The sequence below is a fragment of the Tubulanus polymorphus genome, chromosome 3 (assembly GCF_964204645.1).
Source record: "Tubulanus polymorphus chromosome 3, tnTubPoly1.2, whole genome shotgun sequence".
NCBI classification, from domain to species: domain Eukaryota; kingdom Metazoa; phylum Nemertea; class Palaeonemertea; order Tubulaniformes; family Tubulanidae; genus Tubulanus; species Tubulanus polymorphus.
The window spans coordinates 10,587,350-10,611,255 of record NC_134027.1 but is presented as its reverse complement, the minus strand read 5'-3'; the positions used below and the strand labels follow the sequence as shown (position 1 = coordinate 10,611,255).

Below are 23,906 nucleotides of genomic sequence, written 5' to 3'. Positions count from 1 at the left end.
TGACAATAAATCAAAATGATTTTTCAGACACCACTGAGATGTGAAGGCAATTTTGTTTCTTGGCTCCAGGGTGTAATTTCCACATTGATATTCCATATTTCAAATTACTTTCAGTCACGAAACCCACCGTTCTCCAAGGGGAAGCTTTATGTGAACTTAAGCACAAATCAAGTGGATTGGTACAATATCAGAGGATATGCCGATTTCTCAGTCAACCTTCTAACCTTTCGGAACCTTTTTCAACCTTTTGCACTTACCTGGCAATACTGCTATCCCTGAATTGACGATATCATCTTTCAAGTCACTCAAGCATTGCGGCACCTCGACATGGGGAGTGGTGTCGTCCAAACTCGAAGCGGCCAGCAGCCTTCGTACGCGGTTCGCCGGACGTGCCTCCTTCGGACTGGCGCTGGCGCTGCGTCGGTGCGAATCTAAAATAATCGACACACAAGAACGATGTAAATTCACCGTCGAGCGAAAAGGAGTCGCGTCGCTAGACTTCAAAGGATCCATGATTTTCTATCCGTGGGTCTTAATGGTCGTAACTTTGATTACAAATACAGGCAAAATGCATGTTTCTCCCGGAACGATACAATTATTCACATATCAACACCGTTTTTACGCATAATTTCGCACAAATTAAATGCATATTATCAAATGCAGTGTATACATATATATATATATCCAGTCGATAATCTGGTCAATATAGTCTTCACAACTAATGTGTAATGCTCGAGCATATGCTGTGAAAGGTAACACGAACAACGTTACAAAGGCTGAACGCGTAACGACTCCTGGTGTTTGCTTTCTACAACTAAGCTACGGACCATCCCGCCCCGAGCTCTTTATTTTCTATTCCGCCGATATTCAAGAATTTGACTTCGAATCGACCGGATGATTTACGTATATGCAAAATTTCGATTTAATATCCTTTGAATTCATTACATATCTTGCGTAATTCATTGTCTTCCCATATCGTGTTGAATTATGGAACGAATATTACAATTAATACAAAAATCTAGACAACTAGGTTACAGAAACAATGGTTGAAACAGTTTTGAATTTCTCGACAGTGCTCGAGAAAATTGTTATCATCAAAATGTATCATTCATTGTTACGCGCCGAGCTTTTGTTGCGCAGATGGGAAAAAGCTGACAACTTTGAAAAAATGTGTCTGTGTGTTTACAGGAATTTAAAGCGAGTAGAAGACATACCATTGAAACGAAAACACACGCAACGCGACTACTTCATTTCATCACCAGGTTTCTTCTTTCCATATCTTATGACTGTGCCATAAATATAAGATGACTCCACCTTCCCAGATCGCACGTATCCAGAATTCCCAGTAGATTTGAAAACGTAACTTATAGATATGTAATGAAGGCTGGTTGAGCAAAAAAGTAAGTAGTGAATATAAGTAGTGAAACGAGTAAGTGAAAAACGCCGCTAGTGCACTGCCTGAAGTTTCTACACATTCTGGGGCTTGAATCCTTTTGACATGGCATTTTTACTGAATTTTCTCTGCTGTTTTAGGGAGATACGCCCTACCACTCTGGGTCTGCTTTATGAAAAATTTCCCACACCAAAGAATTCAATAGAATTTCCACTGACTAGACCTATTAAATCATTTCCAATTTCCGATGATATCAGACGATTATTTTATAGAAGGTTATTATCAATAATGGCAATTACATAATCATTCGCATACGAAATATCCTCTTATTTCTGGAGACAAGTAGCTTTACCATTGACATCGGTGGGGGGGGGGGATATTGTCATCTATTACGAGAATCATCAGGAGTAATCAGAGTAGAACAGCGAGCTGATTGGATTCATTTAGTCAGACTAACGATGCTTCACTAATTAACTCTTGTACTATCAATTAACCGCTAAACTGATCCTCCGACAAATGCTGAAGAAATGCAGTCAGATATCTGAAAACCTCAGCAACATTCTGAGCGACGCGATGACGCAATACAAGGGATTTATAGAATAGCTTTCAGCTGTCAGATGTGTATGGGGGCTGATTCGGGCCATACTAAAAAAATCTTTCATCACGGCTTAGAGGCACAATAACAAATTTTTTACATAGGCCTATCTTAAAAGTATTCTCACACGACAGAAATTTTTGAAGTGTGGCTCAAATCAGCCACCATAGACGTGAACTCCTTCAAGTTTCTGAATATAAACTCTCACCCTTGGAGTAATCATTTACGATCCAGGATCCTGGATGAAAGGAGGGTCCAACTCATATGAAAAGGGCACTCCATAGTCGTGGTTTGCATCCTGGCGAGCGCCAGAGCTGAGATGCATTTAAAGGGGTCCTCCCCCAGAAATTTAGGTCCAATTCATACAATTTTAGTGCACATAACTGCTTTAAGCAGTACAGTGTAATTTTCCTCATAGATCAATGTCGGGTGCCTGTGATTTTGAAAAGGGCACTTGGTCAGAAAAGGGGGGGGTTCGAACCCCCTTCTTCCCAAACCACCCTCTGGATCCACCCCTGATTTTGACCACTCAAGCTTCACCTAACTAGTGGAATACAGCAGCACTAAAAAAACACAAGGGAATTTACCACGGGAAACACTTCTAATCATTGATAGTCAAAGCTCCCATAGCAACACTGCATCTGAAATGAACTCCATCGAAATTAATTCCGACAAAACACATTTTGTTTATAGGGCTACATTGATCTACGGCTACCGATGCAGCACGCGATCATATGACATTTGAGAATACGCTATCTCAAATAGCAAGAACACTTCCTTCAGTCCTATCAGCAAATATCTAATTTCAGAAATCAGTCAGCTGTGAAAGATTTTGAAGAAGATATTTGCCATATTTTCTTTCGCAATCTAGTAGTCTACATTTTCTATAGCACCATTTTAACATTTTCAACTCAATCCACTAATCAGCAAAGCCTAATTAAATTCTGAATTATGCCAAAATGGGCACATTTTCAGGAAGAGGACCTATGAAATTTTTGCATTGAACCTTCAGTCTCGGGGATACAAATGTGCCTGTTTCAAAATCTATTGAAATCTATTTCAAAAACATAGTCAGTATCATGTCAATGTAATGCTACATTGCTCAACATTTTGACAGAAAGTTCATCATTACATTACTACATTGATTATTATCAAAATGTAAGTGCTCAGAATGCACCAGAAAGCATCTAATTCATCTAAACTTTCTAGGGGAGGGTCCAAACATCCCCTTCAGGTCCATCGCGCCTTCCACTATCCTATGATCATTGGCAACCCCTTTCTCAAATTCTAGGATTTATCCCTGACCCGAATATTTTCAAGCTAATACCTGAAGCATCGCACTGCTTTTCTGAATCGAACAAATACCGAAATTCCGTCCAGTAATGCTCTTCAAGAAGCTGCTGAGCGGCAACCAGTTCAGAATGTGAGTCGTACATCGCTATCATATAATCACGTAATATCCTTCATAAAAAGAATCATCTTCACAGGGCTCGAACTAAACATCGCAGTCATTGTCTTAACATATCCGAGAGGCTCAGCTTCCTTACCACCTATTCGGGAATACGATTCCTTTAAGCCATGATCGTTTTTTGTTTGTTGTCCAACATTTCTATCTAGATTATGATCGGGCCGTAAATTCGTTTGACAGCCGAAACGTGAATTAGAGTTCTCGAAGATCGGATGTCGGTAATTATCGGGGTCGAACTAGTTTATGCAGACAATTTTTGTCAGAATTGTTTAGGAACATTAGCTTCGCAGCGCGAAATTGATATGGCGATTTTCTTTGGCGGATTAAAAATTCATGCTTGATGTTATCATTAGGCATTAGCTATGTGTGTCAAAACTAATTATACATTTCGTTTTTTTAAGTTTGATGCTCGGCCGCCGCTCGTTCGACATAAGGGACCGTAGCAAATAATTTTGGTAATTTGCCAGAGAAACTTCCGAAAATATGGCAAGAAAATTTACCAGGTACGAAAGCGAGAAAAATCATGTCAGGCAAAGTATGGAGCAGATACAAGTTTAAGATTACTGACTAAGTTGTTATCTAAATTAGCCTTCCTTACTAGCTACCTTAATACCTTGGTCGCTGCAAGATGGTCCCAATCAAATAACCCAAATTATCTACATTTTTATAGCCATAATTTCTGTACAAAAAAAGGTCCTACCAAAGCTGTAATCGCGTGTAATTATGGTTATTAAGAGCAATTACTGGTAATTATATCGGCAGGTTCTTGTTTTAAATCTTTTCCACATCAACACCGTCGATATCAATAGAACGATGGGTGGGTGGCTGCTATCATGTGATCATCATTCTGCGCTTCAATTGGTCAACAACGTCGCGAGCCGATCTTCACAGAGACAAATTTTGTCAAGATGATCAATTCACAATAACTCTCACTCTGCCCTGGTACAGACTGGGGCGTCTGAACTCATTTGACATCAGAAACATCAGATAACCAACCAGATAATATAGCCACGATTGCACAAGCAATTTGGCCCCGAACAACTGTTCGCACGGCTGCCAAATGATCCCGTGCCTGTTTGGCCCGACCACAAACGTTGGACCAGGTCCTAGCTAAATTTTAGCACCGGTCAAATTATTGCATGTGGATTGCAACTGGTTCCGGAAGTGACACACTTCTCGTTGTTTAATTATCGAGTGAATGGTTTACATGTCGATGCGCACTCTAATTAGGCACGGGCCAAATTTGACTTGGGCCTAATCCATGCCAATTTGGCTCGGGCCAAATCGTCTCTGTGTGATCGCAGCTTATGAGAACTCCAATAACAAAATTTTTCTCTTCACATTGCGTCAGTAGATAGCTCCTACGCAATAAGGATTTGCCAAGTGTGTTGTTGCCAACAAAAAATATCGAGCTATTCTCTGATATAACCTATTACAAATATCTCATCATGCAGACATAATCATCTTTAAGCTGCCAATACTCAAGAGTATGAAAAACTGGTTATTGGCTGTGTATAAGACTCTATAACAAGAAGCCCTAGGGCTTTGATGCTGTGGCTATGAACATTATTGCCATAGGGGCACCTGATGCTATTTCACTTACCCTCAGCATTCTAAGTACCACATAAATGAAAATCTACTTTAAAAAAAGACTGTTCATTCATACATGTATAGGGCTGCTACCTCTAAAAAGTGATATCAGTAACAAATTCATTTCTTTTCCGTCACATTTCATTGAAATATGTCAAAATCAACAGTGAGACCCTAGGTAACATCATGCATGTTTCTGTATGCAGCAAACAAATCAAATCAGTATTTCTTGTCATGAAATAGAAACTAATTCTGAAAATCAGGAAAAGTTGGCAGCTCTGAATATAGTCCCAATAAGGGCTAGGGGTATCTAGGAGTAAGGATGATCAATGTTGCTGCAGGTTTTGGAATAGCCAAATAAGGACTTTCTATCATTTTACTCCACCGATAAATTTTATGAAAATAAAACATCAATTGAATTGAATAGTCAAAATGTAGCGTTGCCACACAGTGCTGCATTCTATGAGTAGTAAAAATGCTTGTAATGCAATTAATCATTTTTTTCAAAATCTGCCCTAATTACGCAGCTCATTGATATATCAGAACCAAACAACAACTGCTGATCTGCAAGAATTATCCTACTGAACCGAAGAAAAGAACTGAAAAATGCAAGAGTAAGACACTTTTGCATTGTGTGGTGGTTTAGGATTAGTGACAAACACTATAGCAACCAAAAAGACACTCGTAACTTTGAAAATTCTTGATTTCTAAGTGAAACCATAATTTTTTCTTCCTATGAGCAACTGCACATCTGCAATTCATGCATATACTTTATGGCCATAAACTGGTCAGATATGTTCATTAGGTTTTGAAGAGATCTCAGTCAAACATTTAGCCCGTTTTTTCGAATGTGCTGTAAGTAATGAAAGAAAGTGAAAATTATCCCTATAATAGCATACCAAAATATGTGGTCAATTGCAATAAAAGAGCAAGTAAAAATTGAGACGCTGAAATAAATTGGCAAATTTTTCATTTTGATATGATACAGTAGACAGTTTAAATATTATATCAAAATAAGAAGTGTGCCAATTTTTTTTCAGCGAGACAACACGATATAAAATAGATTGCTTCTATAGTAGCACCTCCTCGGCAGGAAGTGTGAGACTAATAAGACTTATCTTAAGCTATCGCGAATAAAACCAATTGATCTTAAGATCAAAGACACCAGGGGATATGAGGTATGCACATCACTGTCATAAAACCGCAATTAATTAGCTAGCTAAGTGCCTTACGCCGCACCTATCAGTACGAAATGCTTGCTCAGTGACGCTTTTAGACTACTGAATTGTCATTTAAAGGGTTTTGTAATTTTATGCCAAAACCTAAGAGGAAAAGGATTGGAACATTCATCTAAAAGTTAATGGATAAAAAAACATCTGAAAATTACCAGGGGTCAGTTACTGAAATGTTGGTTAGAGTTAACCAGTGGATAGTTGACATAGTGACAATTAAAAGTACATTGTAACTACCTATCTGCCGCTTATCTTTAACCAACTTAACCCCTGATGGAAAGAAATGAGCTGATTTCCATTGAAGCAAGAAATAATTTTGACCAATGTTGGGTAGGTATGCTTAAGGTCCGTTAGCCGTCATGTTTCAACAGATTTCTTTCTCGTAAATATATAAGACATAAGGATCCCAATTCATTCTCAACATTACTCGACGCGATCTGCTTTAAATCCATACTCGCACGTGGAATCATTCAATATGAATTTAATGCCGACAACTCACCTCGAAACATATTTATTTAGAACAGTCTTTGTTCCTTTACAACAAGAAGAAAGAATCACTAGAAGAAGATCGACACGGATCTTCTTCGAATCGGTGAAACGAAACTGAAATACTGACTGGAAACTAGTCACAAGTTCAACCGGATCCTTCGCGAAATTACATAACTGTACATGCGCATATCCATAAGATGTTGCTTACGTAACCTCCGAGCAAGCGAAATTCTTATTTCATCAGTGGCTATCATAGAACACAAGTCTACCCACTCTACTCATTGAGAAACTGCGTCAAGTGACAAAGCTATGTCTAGATTATAAGTTATTATATCGCAGACCGAACTCATCACATATCGACTCAATATGAGGACAGCGGGCACCATCTAAGGCTTATTATATCATATCGCGGAATGTGTCGTAATCTGTAATCCTTCCTCCATGACGTAAATCTCAGTATACTTTGTTGTTAGATTCCAAAATTCATAGCTGCGGATGCGTGTCCTTTGTTTTATTACCTTCATTACCATTACTTAAAGCCTGAACCCTATATCATATCATAGTTTCCATAGAAATCCAGAAAAAAATGAACGCTGTATGCCGCATTCACCCTAATGATCTTTCAGCCATTATACTGTGTTTGAAACGATCCAAGACTAATAGCTCGAAAGCGAATTAAGAACCTTCGGAAAACCGATCGCCGATCTTTACAGCAGTAGGAATGAACATCATTTCACCGCGTAGTCGGTCGGATAATAGTCATCATCGCGGTATATCGAATAGAATCCATCGCATCGCGGCGAAAACAGTTTCATCGCCGGCGGACGAGTTTTCCAGCGCAACACGGAACATGAATCCCACTAAAGGCTTATATTATAAATAGTTTCATTTATAAAACCCGGACGCGAGTTTCCACCAGCAGTACCTTCCCATGTCTGAAACGATGACGACGACGGCTGTGGCTGCGGCCGTGGTTACCATGGAAAGATAATTAATGGCCGATATTCAATCAGCCGTGAACACATCGATGGATTATCGCGGCGTTGTATTATGCGACGAACGCGCGCGGATTGTTTTCTCAACAGTCAAAGGCACCGGATATCGATGGAATGACGAGGGGAAAATATTCAGCTGCCCCACGTAATGATTGGTTTTTTTTTTTAATGGATATCGACTATAACGCCGCGCAGAACGACCATCGCGACATGAGAGCTTAGCTGATGATTGTGTACTATCAGTCACGGTCATGCCTCCTTCAGAAGTACCCCCCCCCCCCCGGTCATATTTTCTGTTTCATTTACCAATTTCGCGTACTAGAGTCCAAGTTCAGAATATAAATACATGTTTATACATCATGTAACTACAAATAGATGTCATACATAGAAAAGACAGGCCATAGGCGCCAATGGTTCTCAGGCTCAGGCGTGAACTCAAGACTTGAAATCGTTAGTTAGTTCCCATTACAGTAGCTCAATAGCTAAATTTCATCAAATTAACGACATTTGAATTTCGACCACGCTCCTGAGGAATGTGGACATCTTCAAGGTCATGTTGCTGAAAAAAACAGATTTTATAGTGCTTAGTCCTGACATTAGGTGGCACACTGGGTCCATTATTTGCACTGAATACCATCATTTCGTCTATAGGCGGCAATCATGCCCAGGGTATATACATAACCTGAAGCTAGAATATTTTCCATAGATCTCAGACACAGAAAATCAGTACCAAATCAAAATGGCGATCCAATCTTGAATAATAACCATCACGATGGTAATCCCCGCGTGAAGTCAGGGGTCCAGACTCTAGGCTCCATTCTCAAACCCTGTGACATGGCTGAATATTCAGGTTGGCCACTTTCCACCAGAATCTACAAATTCCCCGAGTTTTCCTTGATTTTTCCATGTTATAAAACAAAATTACCCGAGTGAAATGCAAAAATTTCTTGGTATAACTTGGTATAAAAATGATACGATTTATTCATATTTCATGATTCACATACCGGTACTGATAAAGAAACGTGTTTTCCCTGATTTTTTTCTATACTTTTCAGTAGCCAACCTGATATCCATTGGAAGAATGTTACACTACTGGCTCCATCTCGTGAACGTTAGATAAATTACATATTCATGATTTGTTTAAAATTTCAAGCACCAATTGAACAGAACTTTTGACCCAAATTTTGAGTGTATTTGTTTGACACTCGAATAGCTGAAATATTATTGACATAACATTGATAATGATAACTGATACACGTATGTGCATATGTTAAAAAGAAATCTATAAACTAAATCAAATCACGAAAAATATTGATACAGAACGGAACGAACGAAGATGTCACCGGCAAATTTGGAAAAATGCACCGATCTTGAATGAATCTGTTAGTTTTCTGTTTCAAAAAATAAACTGTGTATTACCGGTATAAATTATTCACCTATTCAAATTAATTTGAAATAAAATCCTGAAAGAACCTAATTCTCGGGGATTACCTTCGACGATCGCGATTCGTTTCGATGGTATTTGAAGATAAACCATCGCAAGCCATTGATAGTTTGGATAAGCCATCATTACAGTAAATGACATCGATGCAGCTAAAATTGATGTCATCTCATTTCATTTCTCATTACCGTTGTTTTAGTTCTCGGATAACCGAAAATAGCTAAAACCTGTTTCAATGTCATTTATGGCGCAGTAAAATGATGAATGAAGTCCATTAAGTCTTGAAATTAATTTTTTTCCTGCTTTGGACAAACAAACTTCATAGTAATGAGTTTAATTGCTGGATAAAAACGTCTGCATCTAAAAGGATAATGCCATATCATATCATCACGAAAGGGGAGTTCAGATTTTTCCACTGTGTATAAGAAGGATTGAAATGAAGACAATCTGGTAACCTTTCGATGCAAGCTCGACTCTAATTCATTGAAAAGCTAGCTCCACATCGTGAAATAAATGATGTTGCGTTTAACAGACAGATGGCACCACCAGCTTCTAAAGATCATTCGATACATTCACAAAAGCGACCGTTTTAGTGGGCGTCGTAGGTGTATCATTTCTCTACTTAAAAATCAACCAATTCGTCAAAAGAATCAACACGAATTAACTTGTGTTGATTCTGACACTGTAGTTCATTTTCTTTTCAAGCCGGGAAAATGAATTGACATCTGATTTTCTAAAAAAAATGCAATAGCAGTTATCCTTGCTTCAACCACGCTTTTAGCACGTCATCCTATATCTATATCATGTTTACTTATTTCTAAAAGACAAGAAGGCTGAATGCGATTATTTTCGGTCTAAAAAATCAGATACGTACCGTGTTGGATCGAAGGAACTGCGAAATCTAAGCCGGCCTTGTCCGTAAGTATACGAGCAATTTTGATAATATCTTCGGCGAGGTCGTTCACGCAGTCCTCGACGGAAGCCAGCGAGACGCGTAGGAGCAACGCCAAGTCGGCGTGCGGGTGCGGTATCGTATTGTACATGATATCCTGCGAGAACAGATACTTGAATTTCTCACGCGGTACGCACAGTTCGGTCGTCGAGCCCTCGAACCCGACGAAACGCACGATTAATCCGCGAAATCTCCTGTTCGGTGGATCCTCGACGAGACACAAGTGGAGTTCGTCGTCGCCCTCGATCGGCGCCGTAACATGAGAGTTGTAGACTTGCAACACGATCTTCTCGCCGGGCTCGAACGGCCATTCGTTCGGGACATCGTCGGGCGCTCGAAAGAACTGCAAAGAGATAAAAGAGTTATTTACAATTAGCAGGACCGTGCTGAGGCCCTAAAATTTTCATCAAAGTGCCTTTCAAAAAGTCAAAAAAGTGTAAAAAAATTCGGGTCATGGTTTTTTCAAAATTTGGATACCATTTTCCCAGTTACTGTCTTTTTTGTATAGTAAAAAGTAATCCATTCTCAAATGATTTATTCAGGCACTCAGATTTACTATTTGGCGGGAATCACATTTAAGATCTATCTATTGTTAATAGGAAAGTGTCCCTTTTCACGGTGAAAAAGCCCCTTTTCTTGAAATAGAACTGCCCCTCGGCACGGGCCGGATGCGCGAAATATAAATTCTATCTAAAAAAATCAACCAATACTTAAAAAGATTCCAAAGCTGTTTTTGACGAACATGAACAAATTTGAACAGATCCCAAGAGTGTTTGATTTTAGATTTAGTTAAATTCAACTTTTCGTATAAATGCCTAATTTGTCGAATCAACATTTGCTAAGAATCATTGCCAACGCGAGCATCATCTCGATCGCGAATTCAACCGAGATGCAAATAAGATCGAGTCACAGAGTAAACAACAGGAAAGTCACTCGGAAAAATTGCTGTAACGTTCAACCAACACTCCCAATCCCAGGTATTTAGATCATCTAATAGCTTCCAGCGCTTCATTTCAAAGCCGCGATCACTCAAGCCTTTTTGGCCCGGGAATCATTCATTTATTACGTGCGCATGAAATTTGAATTTTTCAACGCCCCTCCACCAACATACGCAAAATCAGCCATTTTTTCATATGCATTAAGCATAACAGTACATAATTGCACTTACCCCCCTTTGCCTAATGCGTACAAAATATAATGAATGACTCCTTGGGCCAAATTTGGCCCAGAAGAACTGTTCACTATTTGGCCCAAGCCGAATTTGGGCTGACCAAAAACGTCGACCCAGCCCGAGCCAAATTTTAGCACGGGTCAAATTACTGCATGTGAATTATGACAGGTTCCAGAAATGAATCCTTACGCATTGTTTAGTATTGAATGAGTGATTAATGTGTTAACGGGCGCTTATTAGGCATGGGCCAAATTTGACTCAGGCCTGATCCGTGCCAATTTGGCCCGGGCCAAATCGTCGTCGTGTGATCTCGGTTTTATGAATCAGATTCAATGACAAACAATTCGATTCAAAATGGTCGTTCAGGCTGATGTTAATCGTGGTGTACGATCAAGTCCATAGAAGACAGACATATTCATCGCACGTAGTATGTGTTTGTTTGTTAGAATTAGAATTCCTGATGAAGCAAACGCTGTAACAGTTTGCGTAAATGTCGGACATAAAATGTCGATCGCAGTCATTCGAGCTGATAACATTTCCATCGATTTCGGAAAATGTCGTATCAAAATATGCCGGCTTGCTTCAGTTCGAACTCATTGCAAATGATCATAAGGGCGAGATCAATTTCCTCGTTGCTGCCTTATTTCATCCAGGACCAATTGCAGGAAACTTAGTCAGGTAGATGACGGCTAGGTGCTTAGCAGCAGTTCCGATGTTACTTCTACCCAAGGGAAGCAATTGAACGTAGTTAGACGTACACAGTATCGGGTAACGAATCGAATATACAAGTGTCACTTTCAAAAATGACACCTAAGTATTCATGAAAACATAAACTATTCATACCAACAAAAAATCGTCAATTACTTCGGCTTACCTCGCAAAGATATCTTTGCAATATCCTCGCGTAACTGCATACAAATGATAACGCCATATTTATTTAAAATCTTCAATATACATTATGTGTTTGATAGTTTTAAATTTATGCACGTTTTAAATATCTAACAAGCTGTCACAGGTCCCAGTGCATGGTATTTCGTTAATACGTTTTTTAAATTTATTTTCTCTCGCACGATTGGTATATGAAGATGCATCGATATCTATCAGAACAAGAGCCCCAAGGGACACTTTGGCCAACCTGTCTGCTTTTCATAAGCCGCGTTCACACTATATTCGGCGTTTACGAAATATTGTACTTCGCTGGTGCCGAATTCACCAAAATTCACCACTTAATATGATTTACACAAATCGTGTTTTCATAAGTAACACAGATGGGGAGATGGCAGGAACATATATACCTCAGATAATCTTCGCCTTTCCTCTGGAAACTATTTCATTTAAATTCACTCAATTTCTATAGCAATAGGCTCAGCTTATGGCAGGCCAAAAAATGGAACTATAAACAGGAACTATAAATCATTAACCTGCCAAGAACCTGGACCAAGCGCATTGTTAAGTATAAGAGAGAAATCCGGCAATAATTCAGCCGAAGATGAAAAATTCTGTAACCAATCAGCTCTCCTTTCAACTTTTTAATCACTCACTCAATCCATTGATTCTTGTATGAATATCCTGAAAATTTATTCTGTTCTCAGTACATCCGAGGACATATAAATCTAACTTATACGTCCATGGTAAGCCTGATGATGGCTAATAGTCATTAACCGAAACGTTTCTCAAATATATACACATTAACTTTTATTCATGAATTTTTCATCTTTCGCTGAATTATTCTGGGATATCTATTCTATATTCATCTTGATTCGTGTATAGAAGCGCATATATTTATATTTGAGTAACGTTCCAGCTAAAGACTATTAGCCATCATCATGCGTACCATGGAAATATAATCGTACATTCATTTTATATGGTATCTTCTCTACTTAGCGTTGAAGAGTATTCCAAAAAATATGAAAAGTAAGCTTGGATGTACAAGAAATCAAGCCAAAATTGAGCGAAGATCGTGGTCCAAGTGTCACACATAGTTTCGAGATTTTGAGATGCGTAATTGAATACTGAAATCAAATAAATACGATGGATAACTGATATGAATAAATATGACTGTCACGTTATATCGAAGCCAATATGGCAGCAATCCAATAACATGAATTCATGTTTATCGATTTGACTTATGTATTATGCAATATTACATACAAACATCATTCCGATACTTTTCCAGTAGTCATGGTTTCCGGAGCCTTTATACAGGGGTACATTCACAAATTTCAGCGAATGCATTGAAAGATTCGGAGGCCATGTTCGAACTGAACTGTTGACATTTTCAGAATTGCATTATGGTTGATAAAACTTATGAATTTTACAGGGAATGCAACATGGATTGATGAGCTCAGTCAGATATGTAAGACAATGGCTGCATTTCTGTCTAATCAATTAATTTTAGAGGGTCCTCGTTATTCCGGCTGAAAGCATTCCGATGCATAGGAATGCACAAAAGGCGTGTACCATTTTCGTTCTATTTCAATAAGCCTACATATATATGTACATTTTACAGCATGCCACCCACTCATCCATGACACTTAATAAAGTATTAACACACACTTTCGGCTTTTTTTTCATACCACCGGCGTTTCCAATATTCACGCCGACAATTTCGAATTCATTTTCCATCTGCCGCGGGGGACGTTATAACCGCTGCCTCGTGCAAAACCATTTAAAAATTAATCACTAATCAGCGCGCTTCGAACAGATCAATCGACCTTTTTATATAATACGAGTTTCTATGAAAAATTCCGATATATATATATATATATATCGAAATCGAATGGACTATCGATTACAGGAGCTTTAAGCTTCCTGTTTTCGTGTCAATAATTACCAATTAAACGTTAACCGATAAAGCAATCAGCATACCTTTTACCAGCATACTATACATGTAAATGGGAGCGTGCTGTCTTTTCGAGTGAACTCTCGAAAAAAGAATTTGATCCGATAATATCTCAAATATGCGCATATACCAACCAGTTCTAACCCGAGATGCATCCATGCAGGAACGAAGGATTAGGCAATGAGTGACCTAGTAGTTTCTTCTAGACTTCAATTATTCAAATCGAGCCAATATTTCTCATTAGTAAATTGCTGACATAAATGCGTTAGGGCGTGTCCTTCACTCATGAGGAGCCAGTCCACGGTGCCACAAGTTCTAACCACATGTAAGCTGCGATCACAGAAGTCAAGTTTTGGCCCCGAACAACTGGTCACACTCATGCCATATGGGCCTGTGCCTGTGCCTGTTTGGTCCAACCAATAACGTCGGACCAGGCCCGTAGCCCAGATTTTGGCGTTGCACGTGTGCGTGCATAGTTCTCCGGGACTCCAACCTGTGCGACACTGAACCACAGACGATTTCAGTTATTTTTTTTTCATCAACGCGGTTCAATCTAAAACCATTCAACAACTCAACCTAGTAAACGTATTTGCTATTTAGAAATGAGATTTGTACTGTTTTTGCTTATATGGATTTTCAACATTCGAACTCTCTACCCAAGATCTATCTCCTCATTTCCTCGATGATCGTCCATCCTCAGTTGGAATATTCAGCCTAGCCTACATCGACACTGCGATTAGAGACAACTAGTTGCCGGGCAGTTTTCGGCACATGACAGCAATTGGCATGATACAATCAGTTGCTCAAACGTGTCGATGTGAGCTAGCTTACGACTGGTTAGCGTCCATCTATCTCCAGTTCCAGCCAGTTGCCCATGTTCTACTTTTGAGCAACTAGTTGTACTCAGTTGCAGTCATATCCATCGATGTGGGCGCTCCATAATCAAAAACACATGGTTGCAACTGACTAAAACAAAGCAATTTGTCACGTGTTTCGAGATGCCCTGAGAATATTTGCTAGATTACACATCTGAGTTGCTGTCGATGTGTGCGCTACGCTATGGACCTAGTGACCGGCATGAGCACGCAGTTGCAGGTCTTCATTTGATTTTCGATGTACGGCGGGGGTACTCGCTCACTAGCAACTAGTTGTCTCCAGTCGCTTTGTCGGTGTATGCTTAGCTTTAGATACCGGAGTAAGAACGGGATATCAGATACCGGAGTAAGACCGGGATATTAGATACCGGAGTAAGACCAGGATATTTTTTCATTACTCGACGCAGCTATTCTTAGATTACGAGTGGGTAGCTGGATAAATCATTTCATTTGTTGAGCGTAAGGAACGGTTTCTTTTGATGTATCGCCGAACGTCTTCGCCTTGTTTTCTACTGTACGCCGAGATTCAATTATCGATTCGCCTCGAAATTTCAGACATGACGCGCGCTATTCCTTCTAAATATATAAAGACTATGCATTTCACGAAGAAAATGAAATACTCAATTGAAAAAGGGTACAGATCTTCGCGAGCTGGAAAATACACAGCTCCAGTTACAAGCGATTTAGTAAAGCATCATTACAGTACATTGGATATTGCAAAAAGAAATCGAGACTCCTCATTCGTTCCGATAAATCTTAGTCACCACCGGCAATAAGCAGCGGTTCATTACAGGGTCACCTTTCAACGACGTCATGAAGGTATGCGGAGCCCAATGGATACATAGCAGTTGGAAATAGAAAAACGAAAAGCCGATTTTGACAGAAGCTCCGTCCTAAATAGTCCGCACCACCGTCTATTCTGATAGACACTTTTCAACTGTTTGTAATCACAAAATTTCAACGCTTATGGCCTTGTCTAAAGGGTTCAGGTTAGGGTAGAGTTTAAAAGAAAACAGCATAGAAAATCTATACTGCCATTGTGAACTGTCTTCTGATCACACCCCATTTGAATATTATTATAAGCTTATTGAATATGAACTTATTTTGAATGATAGAATATGTTGTTGTTTCAGATATCTGCTCTTTATAGATGTCAGTCAAATTGATCATATTTCTTATTGTATCCATAGATATGAACGTTATCCAATTTTCACTTGGTCCATCCATAGATAATTGAAAAAGTCTTGAACAGTCAAACTAAGAATTGAGCATATCTTCAGCTTTAGTTTGTCCAATAAAGTCCGATCCGTGATATGAAGACTGAATTTCATCATAGACCCAGCATTTCATCTAAATGTTAAACTGGAAATGCATTTCCACTGCATATAGTAGTTTGTCTCTACAGACTCAACCTAACAATACCAGGATCTGATGTACTGCACAGCATAGATGTCATTGTGAGGCGATGACGCCATTCAAGGACCATGAGGATGATTAAAGGATTTTCGAGCCCATCCATGATATTCAATGCCTTGAATTGACCCATCCAAGGATTTTCAAGGACTTCTGAGGACTGCTATGAACCCTGCATTTATGCCCGACATTTTGGCAGCCTCCATCTAGCGACACAGCAGCTGGCATGCCAGGTTCTCAGTTGCACCGACTCAACTTCTCCATTGCCAAGTCGATACATATATGTCACGAGTTTCTTAGAAGATTCTGAGCCGGTATAGCGATCAATAAAGGTAGAGATTGTGTGCACTGTAATTCCCTCCCCTGTAGCGGAGTGGATTAGTAATTTAAGGGTTTATGAACCCGCGCGGCAACGACTTGTCGTATAGCCTACCACTTGAACACACGGCATAATCACATCACATCAATACATGATTCAGTCGACCATCAGTACATATATACCTTAAAAGCTATATGCATGTCTATACGAGCATATCGGAATAACTATCAAGACAGTTGTTTCTAGGTTAGATTACTCGGCTAGCATAAGAAACTGTCAATACTGCGAAATATTTCACAAATCCTGGCCAGTAAAACATAATAACCCTAAAAGGGATACACGAACCGTGGAAAAGATTTGCCCTCAGAGGAATCATTGGTTGCAACTACAGCACGGTACATATTGAATTATTAGATTTCACATCTAAGGTCTTTCGCTTCTTTTTCTTCAAGACAACAGCAAAATCCATACAACAATCCTTCAGAGACTAGTAACCGGCGACGTCTGCCACACAGGGGAGCCAGTTTACAGGTTCGAGCAATCGGTGTGGTGATTCAGCAAAATAAGCGCGCATATTTTTATTGATCATAATAGCGTCTAAAATCCATATGCGGCAACAATTAAAACGTCATAATTCCTCCAAGAATAACTCGAAGTATAATAGAAAGATGCATTCACAGAAACATGGTTTCCATATCTGAGAATTTTTCTAATGACAATGTCGAGACACCCTATTAGATGATAATTACAGTAACTGGTTAATCAAGATAGAATTTGAATTTTCCCTGATCAATTACTCCATCAGGTGAAAGGTGAAAGAGCGACAGGTGACAGTGCACATAATACAGCAGATAATAATGGTGGACTAGCACCTACTACTTACATCATAAGAAGGAGTGGCAACATCTACGTCCAAAAATTCGAACGAATCCGAGCGAATATGCTCCAGACTTGTACATCGACTAGCGAGAATATCGATAGCCTCGGCGGCCACTTTATGTCTTGACTGAATTTTACCCATCGCACGGATTCAAAATACGAAAACTAACAACGGTTTTCAGTAATTTGGAGCCGAGAAAAGCGCTTCGAACATAGTATCTAAGATAAAGTTTAAATCACATCAACGTGATGATAAATTTTGTCGGGTATCATAATTTCTCAGAAGTCGCGCAGACGTCGCGATCGCGTATTATGACAAACGCGCTCGCCCGAATATCAGCCAGATGGTATAGAATAATCCGATACGCGCGCACACACCTACACTACGCGAATAATTATGAATTGAAAATCCCGAAAAAACACCGCGGAATAGCAAAATATTGTCCAACGCGAGCTCGATTTAACCCATCGACGCACAAATAAACACAATCTCATCAACCGGTAAGAACCGTTCGTTTTCGCGACATCGTAATGAGTTCATGCGTCGAAGGTGCCGACGATCTCGTTGCAGCTATGTCGCTGCGCTGGTGTTGACGGAGAATGCACCCAGCACGCTGAATTATTACCAGCATCACCGGTACATGCCGAATGCAGCAATTCACTCAGCCACACGCTGTCGCCGTCGTCGCCGAAGAAGACAATCTGATGAACAAGCTCGAGTACATATATATGTCTATCTACCCCCAGCGCGAGGGAATACCGGTATTTCATCAAGAGAGAGCCGTGTCAATACACTCACAACATTGTTAAGAACGCTCGAGGAGTAATAATCAAAATTTTTGGCAACATCGCTAATATCATAAACTATGAAAGCGAATGAAAACATTTAGGCTTACGTTAAATTTCCGTCGAACTAAACATGTAGATATAATATGCATACAAGTATAGAAGTAAACATAGCATATCTTAATGCAATATGCTTAAATGCGGATCTTGGAAATTGACCAAGAGTTGAAATATACTGTGTGTATTATTGGGCAGGTAACTAAACTAGAAATAACATTCTTCATTTCTCACTGGAAACTTTTCATATTCTTCGTAGAAGCACTTTATCCTGTCACAAACTTGTAAATCGATGACATACAGAAATAACAAATTTTTTTTCAAATCTCCATAAATTATTCTACATAGCTGATCATCGCACGAATGCACAACGTCTAAAATCGCAGACTCTTGTCTGACGAAACAAAACGTAGAGGTCATTACTCCACTACAGACAAATAGCTGAAATTTCTGCACGCGGCCAATAAAGGATGATAAATAGCATCCATTTATTGAATATTTGTCTTCGCAGTTAGATAGCGTCAATGAGATGGGGCCTATCCGATAGTTGTCAGTCGCAAGAGCTAACAGCATGGCTCAATGTAATATCTGCGTGGGCCTACATTACCGCTATTTACGATGTACATATTCCCGCAATCCCTGGCCTTGTAAATCGGGTGCATAAATATTTGGGCTAGATTACCACAAAAACAAGCTGCGTATCCAGTCAATTAGGGCCAGGGTATGTTCTATTGAGTCTTATGTGGCTAGGTTCGAATCCTGAGGGACGACGTTCCTACTATGAATATTCTAATAGATAACTGTGTCTCCATAATACAACAGAAGACAATTTGAGGAACAACATCACTGCACTCATAAACTGATAATGCATTCTACAATACCAAGTAATGCCAAATACTTATCACACACAAATCGATCAAACAAAGGCCACCCGAATATTTGCATACTGCAACATCTACTCAACATCAGTAAGATCTATTAGCCTTGAGTGAGTGTGTCTCGTTGGACCTAATTAATGACGGAGCTATGCCACAGAACTATCAACTAGTTCGGCGCAGCCAAATGCAAACGGAAATCTCCAGGGAGAAAATGAATTCGCTGACAATACAGGTACCCGTACTCAAATTTTCCTGTGTTCTTATTACCCACTGGTATTTCTACTAAAAGAACCAACCCGGACTTGAAGAAATCGAATTGTTTTTTTTCTCTCGAATATCCTCTCGAACGCTCTGCGCGACAACTGGAAGTCAGATATTTTTAAATACCGTGCTGGCTGCAAAGCAGATAGGCCCTCGCGTGATACATGATGCTACTAATGGGCCTCCCGAGAGCGGTTGTTTTATGGGAAACGTTTCCAGGTAAATAAATGAGCTAATATCTGCACACGGATCCATCGCTCCATCAACACTTGGTGGAAAATACACCAGACCAAACACCATATACTTATGGCAATATAGTGAAAAACTGTTAAATGTCATTTGAAGTCGAATTGATTGTGCAATCAAAATTGAGTCGCAAATAACAATTGATATAAGGGAGCGTCCAAAAGTTACGTACCTCTGATTGGGGGAGGGGGGTTACTGAATTTTGGTACTAAGTGGTACATGGAGGAGGGGGGTCAGCAAAAAAGGTACGTACTTTGAGGGAGGGGGTATTAATCTATCTTGGTACGTACTTTATGCACCCAAACTCAAATGAAAATGGCCGATACTGGTGTTTTATCGGCTTTTAGTGACTTGTGCAAGTGACTTGTCGTATACTTCAACTGGGAATTCCCCATACCAGGCATGTACCGATCTTTCACGCACTTGTTAATATCAGGTATTTACATTTTTTATATTTTGTTTTGATTAGTGTTCTTTGCATCAATATAATTGAGGTGGGGGTGGTCATGGGTAACATGGTACGTACCTATGAGGGGGTCAGTGAATTTGGTACAAAGGTGGTACAAGGGGGGAGGGAGGATCAGAAAAACGGGAGATTTTGAGGTACGTAATTTCTGGACGCTACCTAATACTATATCCATGTTATATATGATAATAAATACACAATTGAAAAAAAAATATTATAAAGTCCAAAAATGTTTCCTCGAGCTAGAAGTTTATTTGACGTTTCGACTGTAGTCTAATAGTTACCTCCAGTATTAACCCGACACACCTGAGCTGCATCAGGAATACGAAACAGGGGACCTAGATCGTGAAATCTGAGATCAAAATATAGAACTTCGAATTAACACAATTCTTGGTTTTAAAAAGTACACAACTGGAATTTTTGGTTCCAGTTCGAATAAACAGTATTCCATCTGGCTGAAACTGGCAAGCTGCTGTGCCCATAAGTTGCTAGGTTTCAAATCTATACGAAGTACATTTGCTGAATGTATACATTCGAGTCCTCTATCATTCAAGACCTTGACAGATCAGCGCAAAGTATGTCATGATTCCTCATTGGCCCAGAAGAGTTAGGAAGTGGCTAAAATTTCAAAATATATTCAGAGTAGAGCCATGCTATGGTTTGCCTTTTATAGAATACTTCACACACATTGACTAAGTCTACACCTGGGATTAGTATATAGTATAGTTTTAAATAAAGCTTTCATACCTCTTTCGTTTTGGTCGAAGTTATACCACGGTGACCGATGCTTTTGAAACTCTGTCGCAGACTGTTCATTGAAAAGGGCGAACACTGCTGCATCTTTACAACATCGTCATCGCATCAATGGAATTGCTATCAATGAAAACATTCACGCATTAAAAAACACCTTCTTCTCGAGGAATATCGAATTATTTCAACGCATTAGAAGGAATGATAACCTCCTAAATCAAGGAAAATCGAAATGATTTAAGAAGAATTGTATATACGTAAACCTGCCCTCTCTACCGAGAGAAATATAAAGATACTAATTAAGGGACATCATAAAAATAGGTAAATAATAGGCAATGAGGCCTTTGTTTTTTTCTTTTTATTGCAACCAAAACCAAAGCAAACATTCTTTCCAACAACGACAAGGTAAACAAACTATATAAGCCGATTTAAAAGAGTAAACAGTGATTTTTCTAGAGACATAGAAAAAATTCCATTTATCTAGGAGCGATTGTTAAAAAATAGGCCACTGCTTTATATGCTCACCGCAAGCTACGAATTTACCTGAAATTTATGCGTACACAGGTGACACGAATTGGGTAATTAAATCTTACTGATTCAAAATAAAGACATGATATACCGCATATAAACATATTAGAAACTGTGTTTTAATGGGTAGACAAATTTACAGGTCCAAAATGATCGTGCCTTTGTCAGGGAAACATTGAAATTGTTTTATTCGCAAATCCATTGTAATATTTTTTCTAAATAAAGTAGAGTAAACCTTGCGTAAGTTGGATCGGCGAAAGTCAGATAATCACTTAAATCGGATGAATATTGATGGCGCTTCCTTCTCTTTTTCAAAGAAATTCATATTTCAAAGTCAGATTTTATAAGTCGGCAACTCGCCTATCTTGCAGTACTTTTCTTGGTCCCAAAAAAATCTAAGTTTAAATTGCTAACCGAAAGTCGGAAGGCTATTTCCTTCCCATTACAGTTTGATATATTCCCTGTTGCGACCCCAGTCCATATTTCAGTTAAGTGTATTAGAATCATAAAATAAACCCAAAATATTTCAGTATTGGTTTTTAAATCATGTTGATTTAATTTTTCCCTTCACAGAAATTAATTCTCAAGTTACATTTTTCCAAAAAAGGCTGGAAATCTGACTTAAATTCAAAGATGAACTTTTTCTTCTAAGTTGGGGGATTTTTCTTGGTCCCAAAAGACCCGACTTGCGCAAGTTTTACTGTAGCTATAATGTTGCCTTATCGCGACAAACATTTGGTTTAAATAAAAAGTCTTGTTGATTCTAGATAGGCAAATTCTGCTATCCAGGTATACTTCTATCAGCTGTTTTTAAAGGAATGTTTCAGTTCAAGATAGCATCAACAACCACAAATTGATTTTTTGCCTTTATCAAGCGTAACAATGAACATATCAAAGCAGCAAATTCTAATTAAGGGTATTTGTTAAATAATCTAGCAATAAGTATTCTTTACTCTAGATATATTCTTGTGTATCACTTTAATCAACATATTTTGGACAATTTAATAAAAACAGTAATTTCCATTGAATTGACCCTTATCAAAAAATCTGGCCAGTAAGGTTTGCCTTATGAAAGGAGTTCATAAATAATTGGAAAAAGTTTTATCATCTACTCACAAAAAAATCTCCGTTATGTCCGTTAGGCCGCTAGTTAAAGAAACCCATGAGCGTATTCCGAGTGTCAACCTGGAACTGACATAAAATGCAAATCGAGGTTACTATTACAGATAGATATGGAGATACATGTCGTCATACAGTTCCTTCTTCGCGGAATCGTGTCATTAATATCTGTGTAGGACAGATGTACGTGACATTATTAGTAAGAACTCCAATAGTATGAGATTCACTCGCATTTTGCTTGCCTGGCTGAAAAAAGAGCAAATTTTCCGCTAAATGGGGAATTCCACATGTATCTTGATTCTTAATATTGTATTATATAATATATAAATCATTAAAAAAAACATAATCTAGAAAAACTTGATTTCTCAAAAGCATTCAGAAATGGTCTAGATTGCACCTTTTGATTAATCAAATTAATCAGAATATTCTAGGGAGGCCCGAGCTTTCTCATGCATACAGCAAAATGTTAGCTGAGGAGTAGATTGCCATATGATGCCTATTTAATACTTAAGTACAAAACACCGATCCATTGCTACGCCTAAATGGGCCATGTTGTTACTTTATCAACCAATCGATGTAATTTATCATACAGTATCAATCTATTCTTCATTTCATATTCTAACTTAATACATTTATATCATGTTTTAATTTCATTATAGTCGAACTCATGTTGCAGGGACACACTCTCACAAGCGTACGGTAATTCAGCAATTGAATAAAAGGTGTCAGCACCTCCAGACCAAGTCCACAACGATTGAAATTATTGAAAGAGAATATTCTGATTAATACCAAGTCCGAGGAGTAGTCGGGCATCACTAATAATATCGGGATTAGTAGTAATTTTAGGTTCCCGCAAACAGCAATCTAAAATATGAGTGTCAAAAAATTCCTACAACTCTAAAACGATGTTAGCAATGATTAAAGATTTCCACCCAGACTATACACGACAAAAATCATTCAAACATTTTGCATTGACTTAGGCTACGTCTTCTTACGGACAGTGTCATCGCCGAAAATTACATTTAAACGCAGCTTAACAGTGCCATTTAGATTTTCGACCGCTTTAAAAAAGGAATGTACGTTTATTTATAGACGAAAAAAGACTTACAACGCTCTAGTAAATACGTGGCGCGGACCCCAGTCGCGCACGTGGTTATGTTT

At 38.8% G+C, this 23,906-nt stretch overlaps 2 protein-coding genes and 1 long non-coding RNA gene across 3 annotated transcripts in view; all 3 read right to left on the bottom strand.

Moving 5' to 3' along the window:
• Nucleotides 1-6,808, bottom strand: part of LOC141902793 (pleckstrin homology domain-containing family G member 4B-like) — a 46,741-nt gene extending 39,933 nt beyond the window's left edge. Inside the window, exons 1-2 of the mRNA XM_074790690.1 lie at nt 6,778-6,808; nt 258-431 (exon numbers count right to left, since the gene is read on the bottom strand). Coding sequence (XP_074646791.1) covers nt 258-431; nt 6,778-6,787 — 184 coding nt within the window. The 5' untranslated portion in view covers nt 6,788-6,808. The remainder of the gene's footprint in view (nt 1-257; nt 432-6,777) is intronic.
• A 3,249-nt stretch (nt 6,809-10,057) lies between these two features.
• LOC141902068 (uncharacterized) lies at nt 10,058-17,796 on the bottom strand. Its single transcript, XM_074789710.1, has 2 exons — nt 17,659-17,796; nt 10,058-10,498 (listed from the first exon to the last, which is right to left on the bottom strand). Exons 1-2 carry the CDS (start codon nt 17,794-17,796, stop codon nt 10,058-10,060), a joined length of 579 nt encoding a protein of 192 aa, XP_074645811.1.
• A 2,843-nt stretch (nt 17,797-20,639) lies between these two features.
• On the bottom strand, nt 20,640-23,889 carry LOC141902795 (uncharacterized). The gene is made up of 4 exons (XR_012618943.1): nt 23,854-23,889; nt 22,743-22,817; nt 21,096-21,221; nt 20,640-20,966 (listed from the first exon to the last, which is right to left on the bottom strand). It is a non-coding gene; the product is annotated as an uncharacterized LOC141902795 (long non-coding RNA).
• Nucleotides 23,890-23,906: the final 17 nt, after the last annotated feature.

Coding starts and splice junctions, on each gene's coding strand:
- LOC141902068 (XM_074789710.1), bottom strand. CDS start 17,796: ATGGGTAAAATTCAGTCAAGACATAAAGTGGCCGCCGAGGCTATCGAT. Junction 10,499..17,658: donor TTGCCACTCCTTCTTATGAT/GTAAGTAGTAGG, acceptor ATCTCTTTGCAG/TTCTTTCGAGCGCCCGACGA.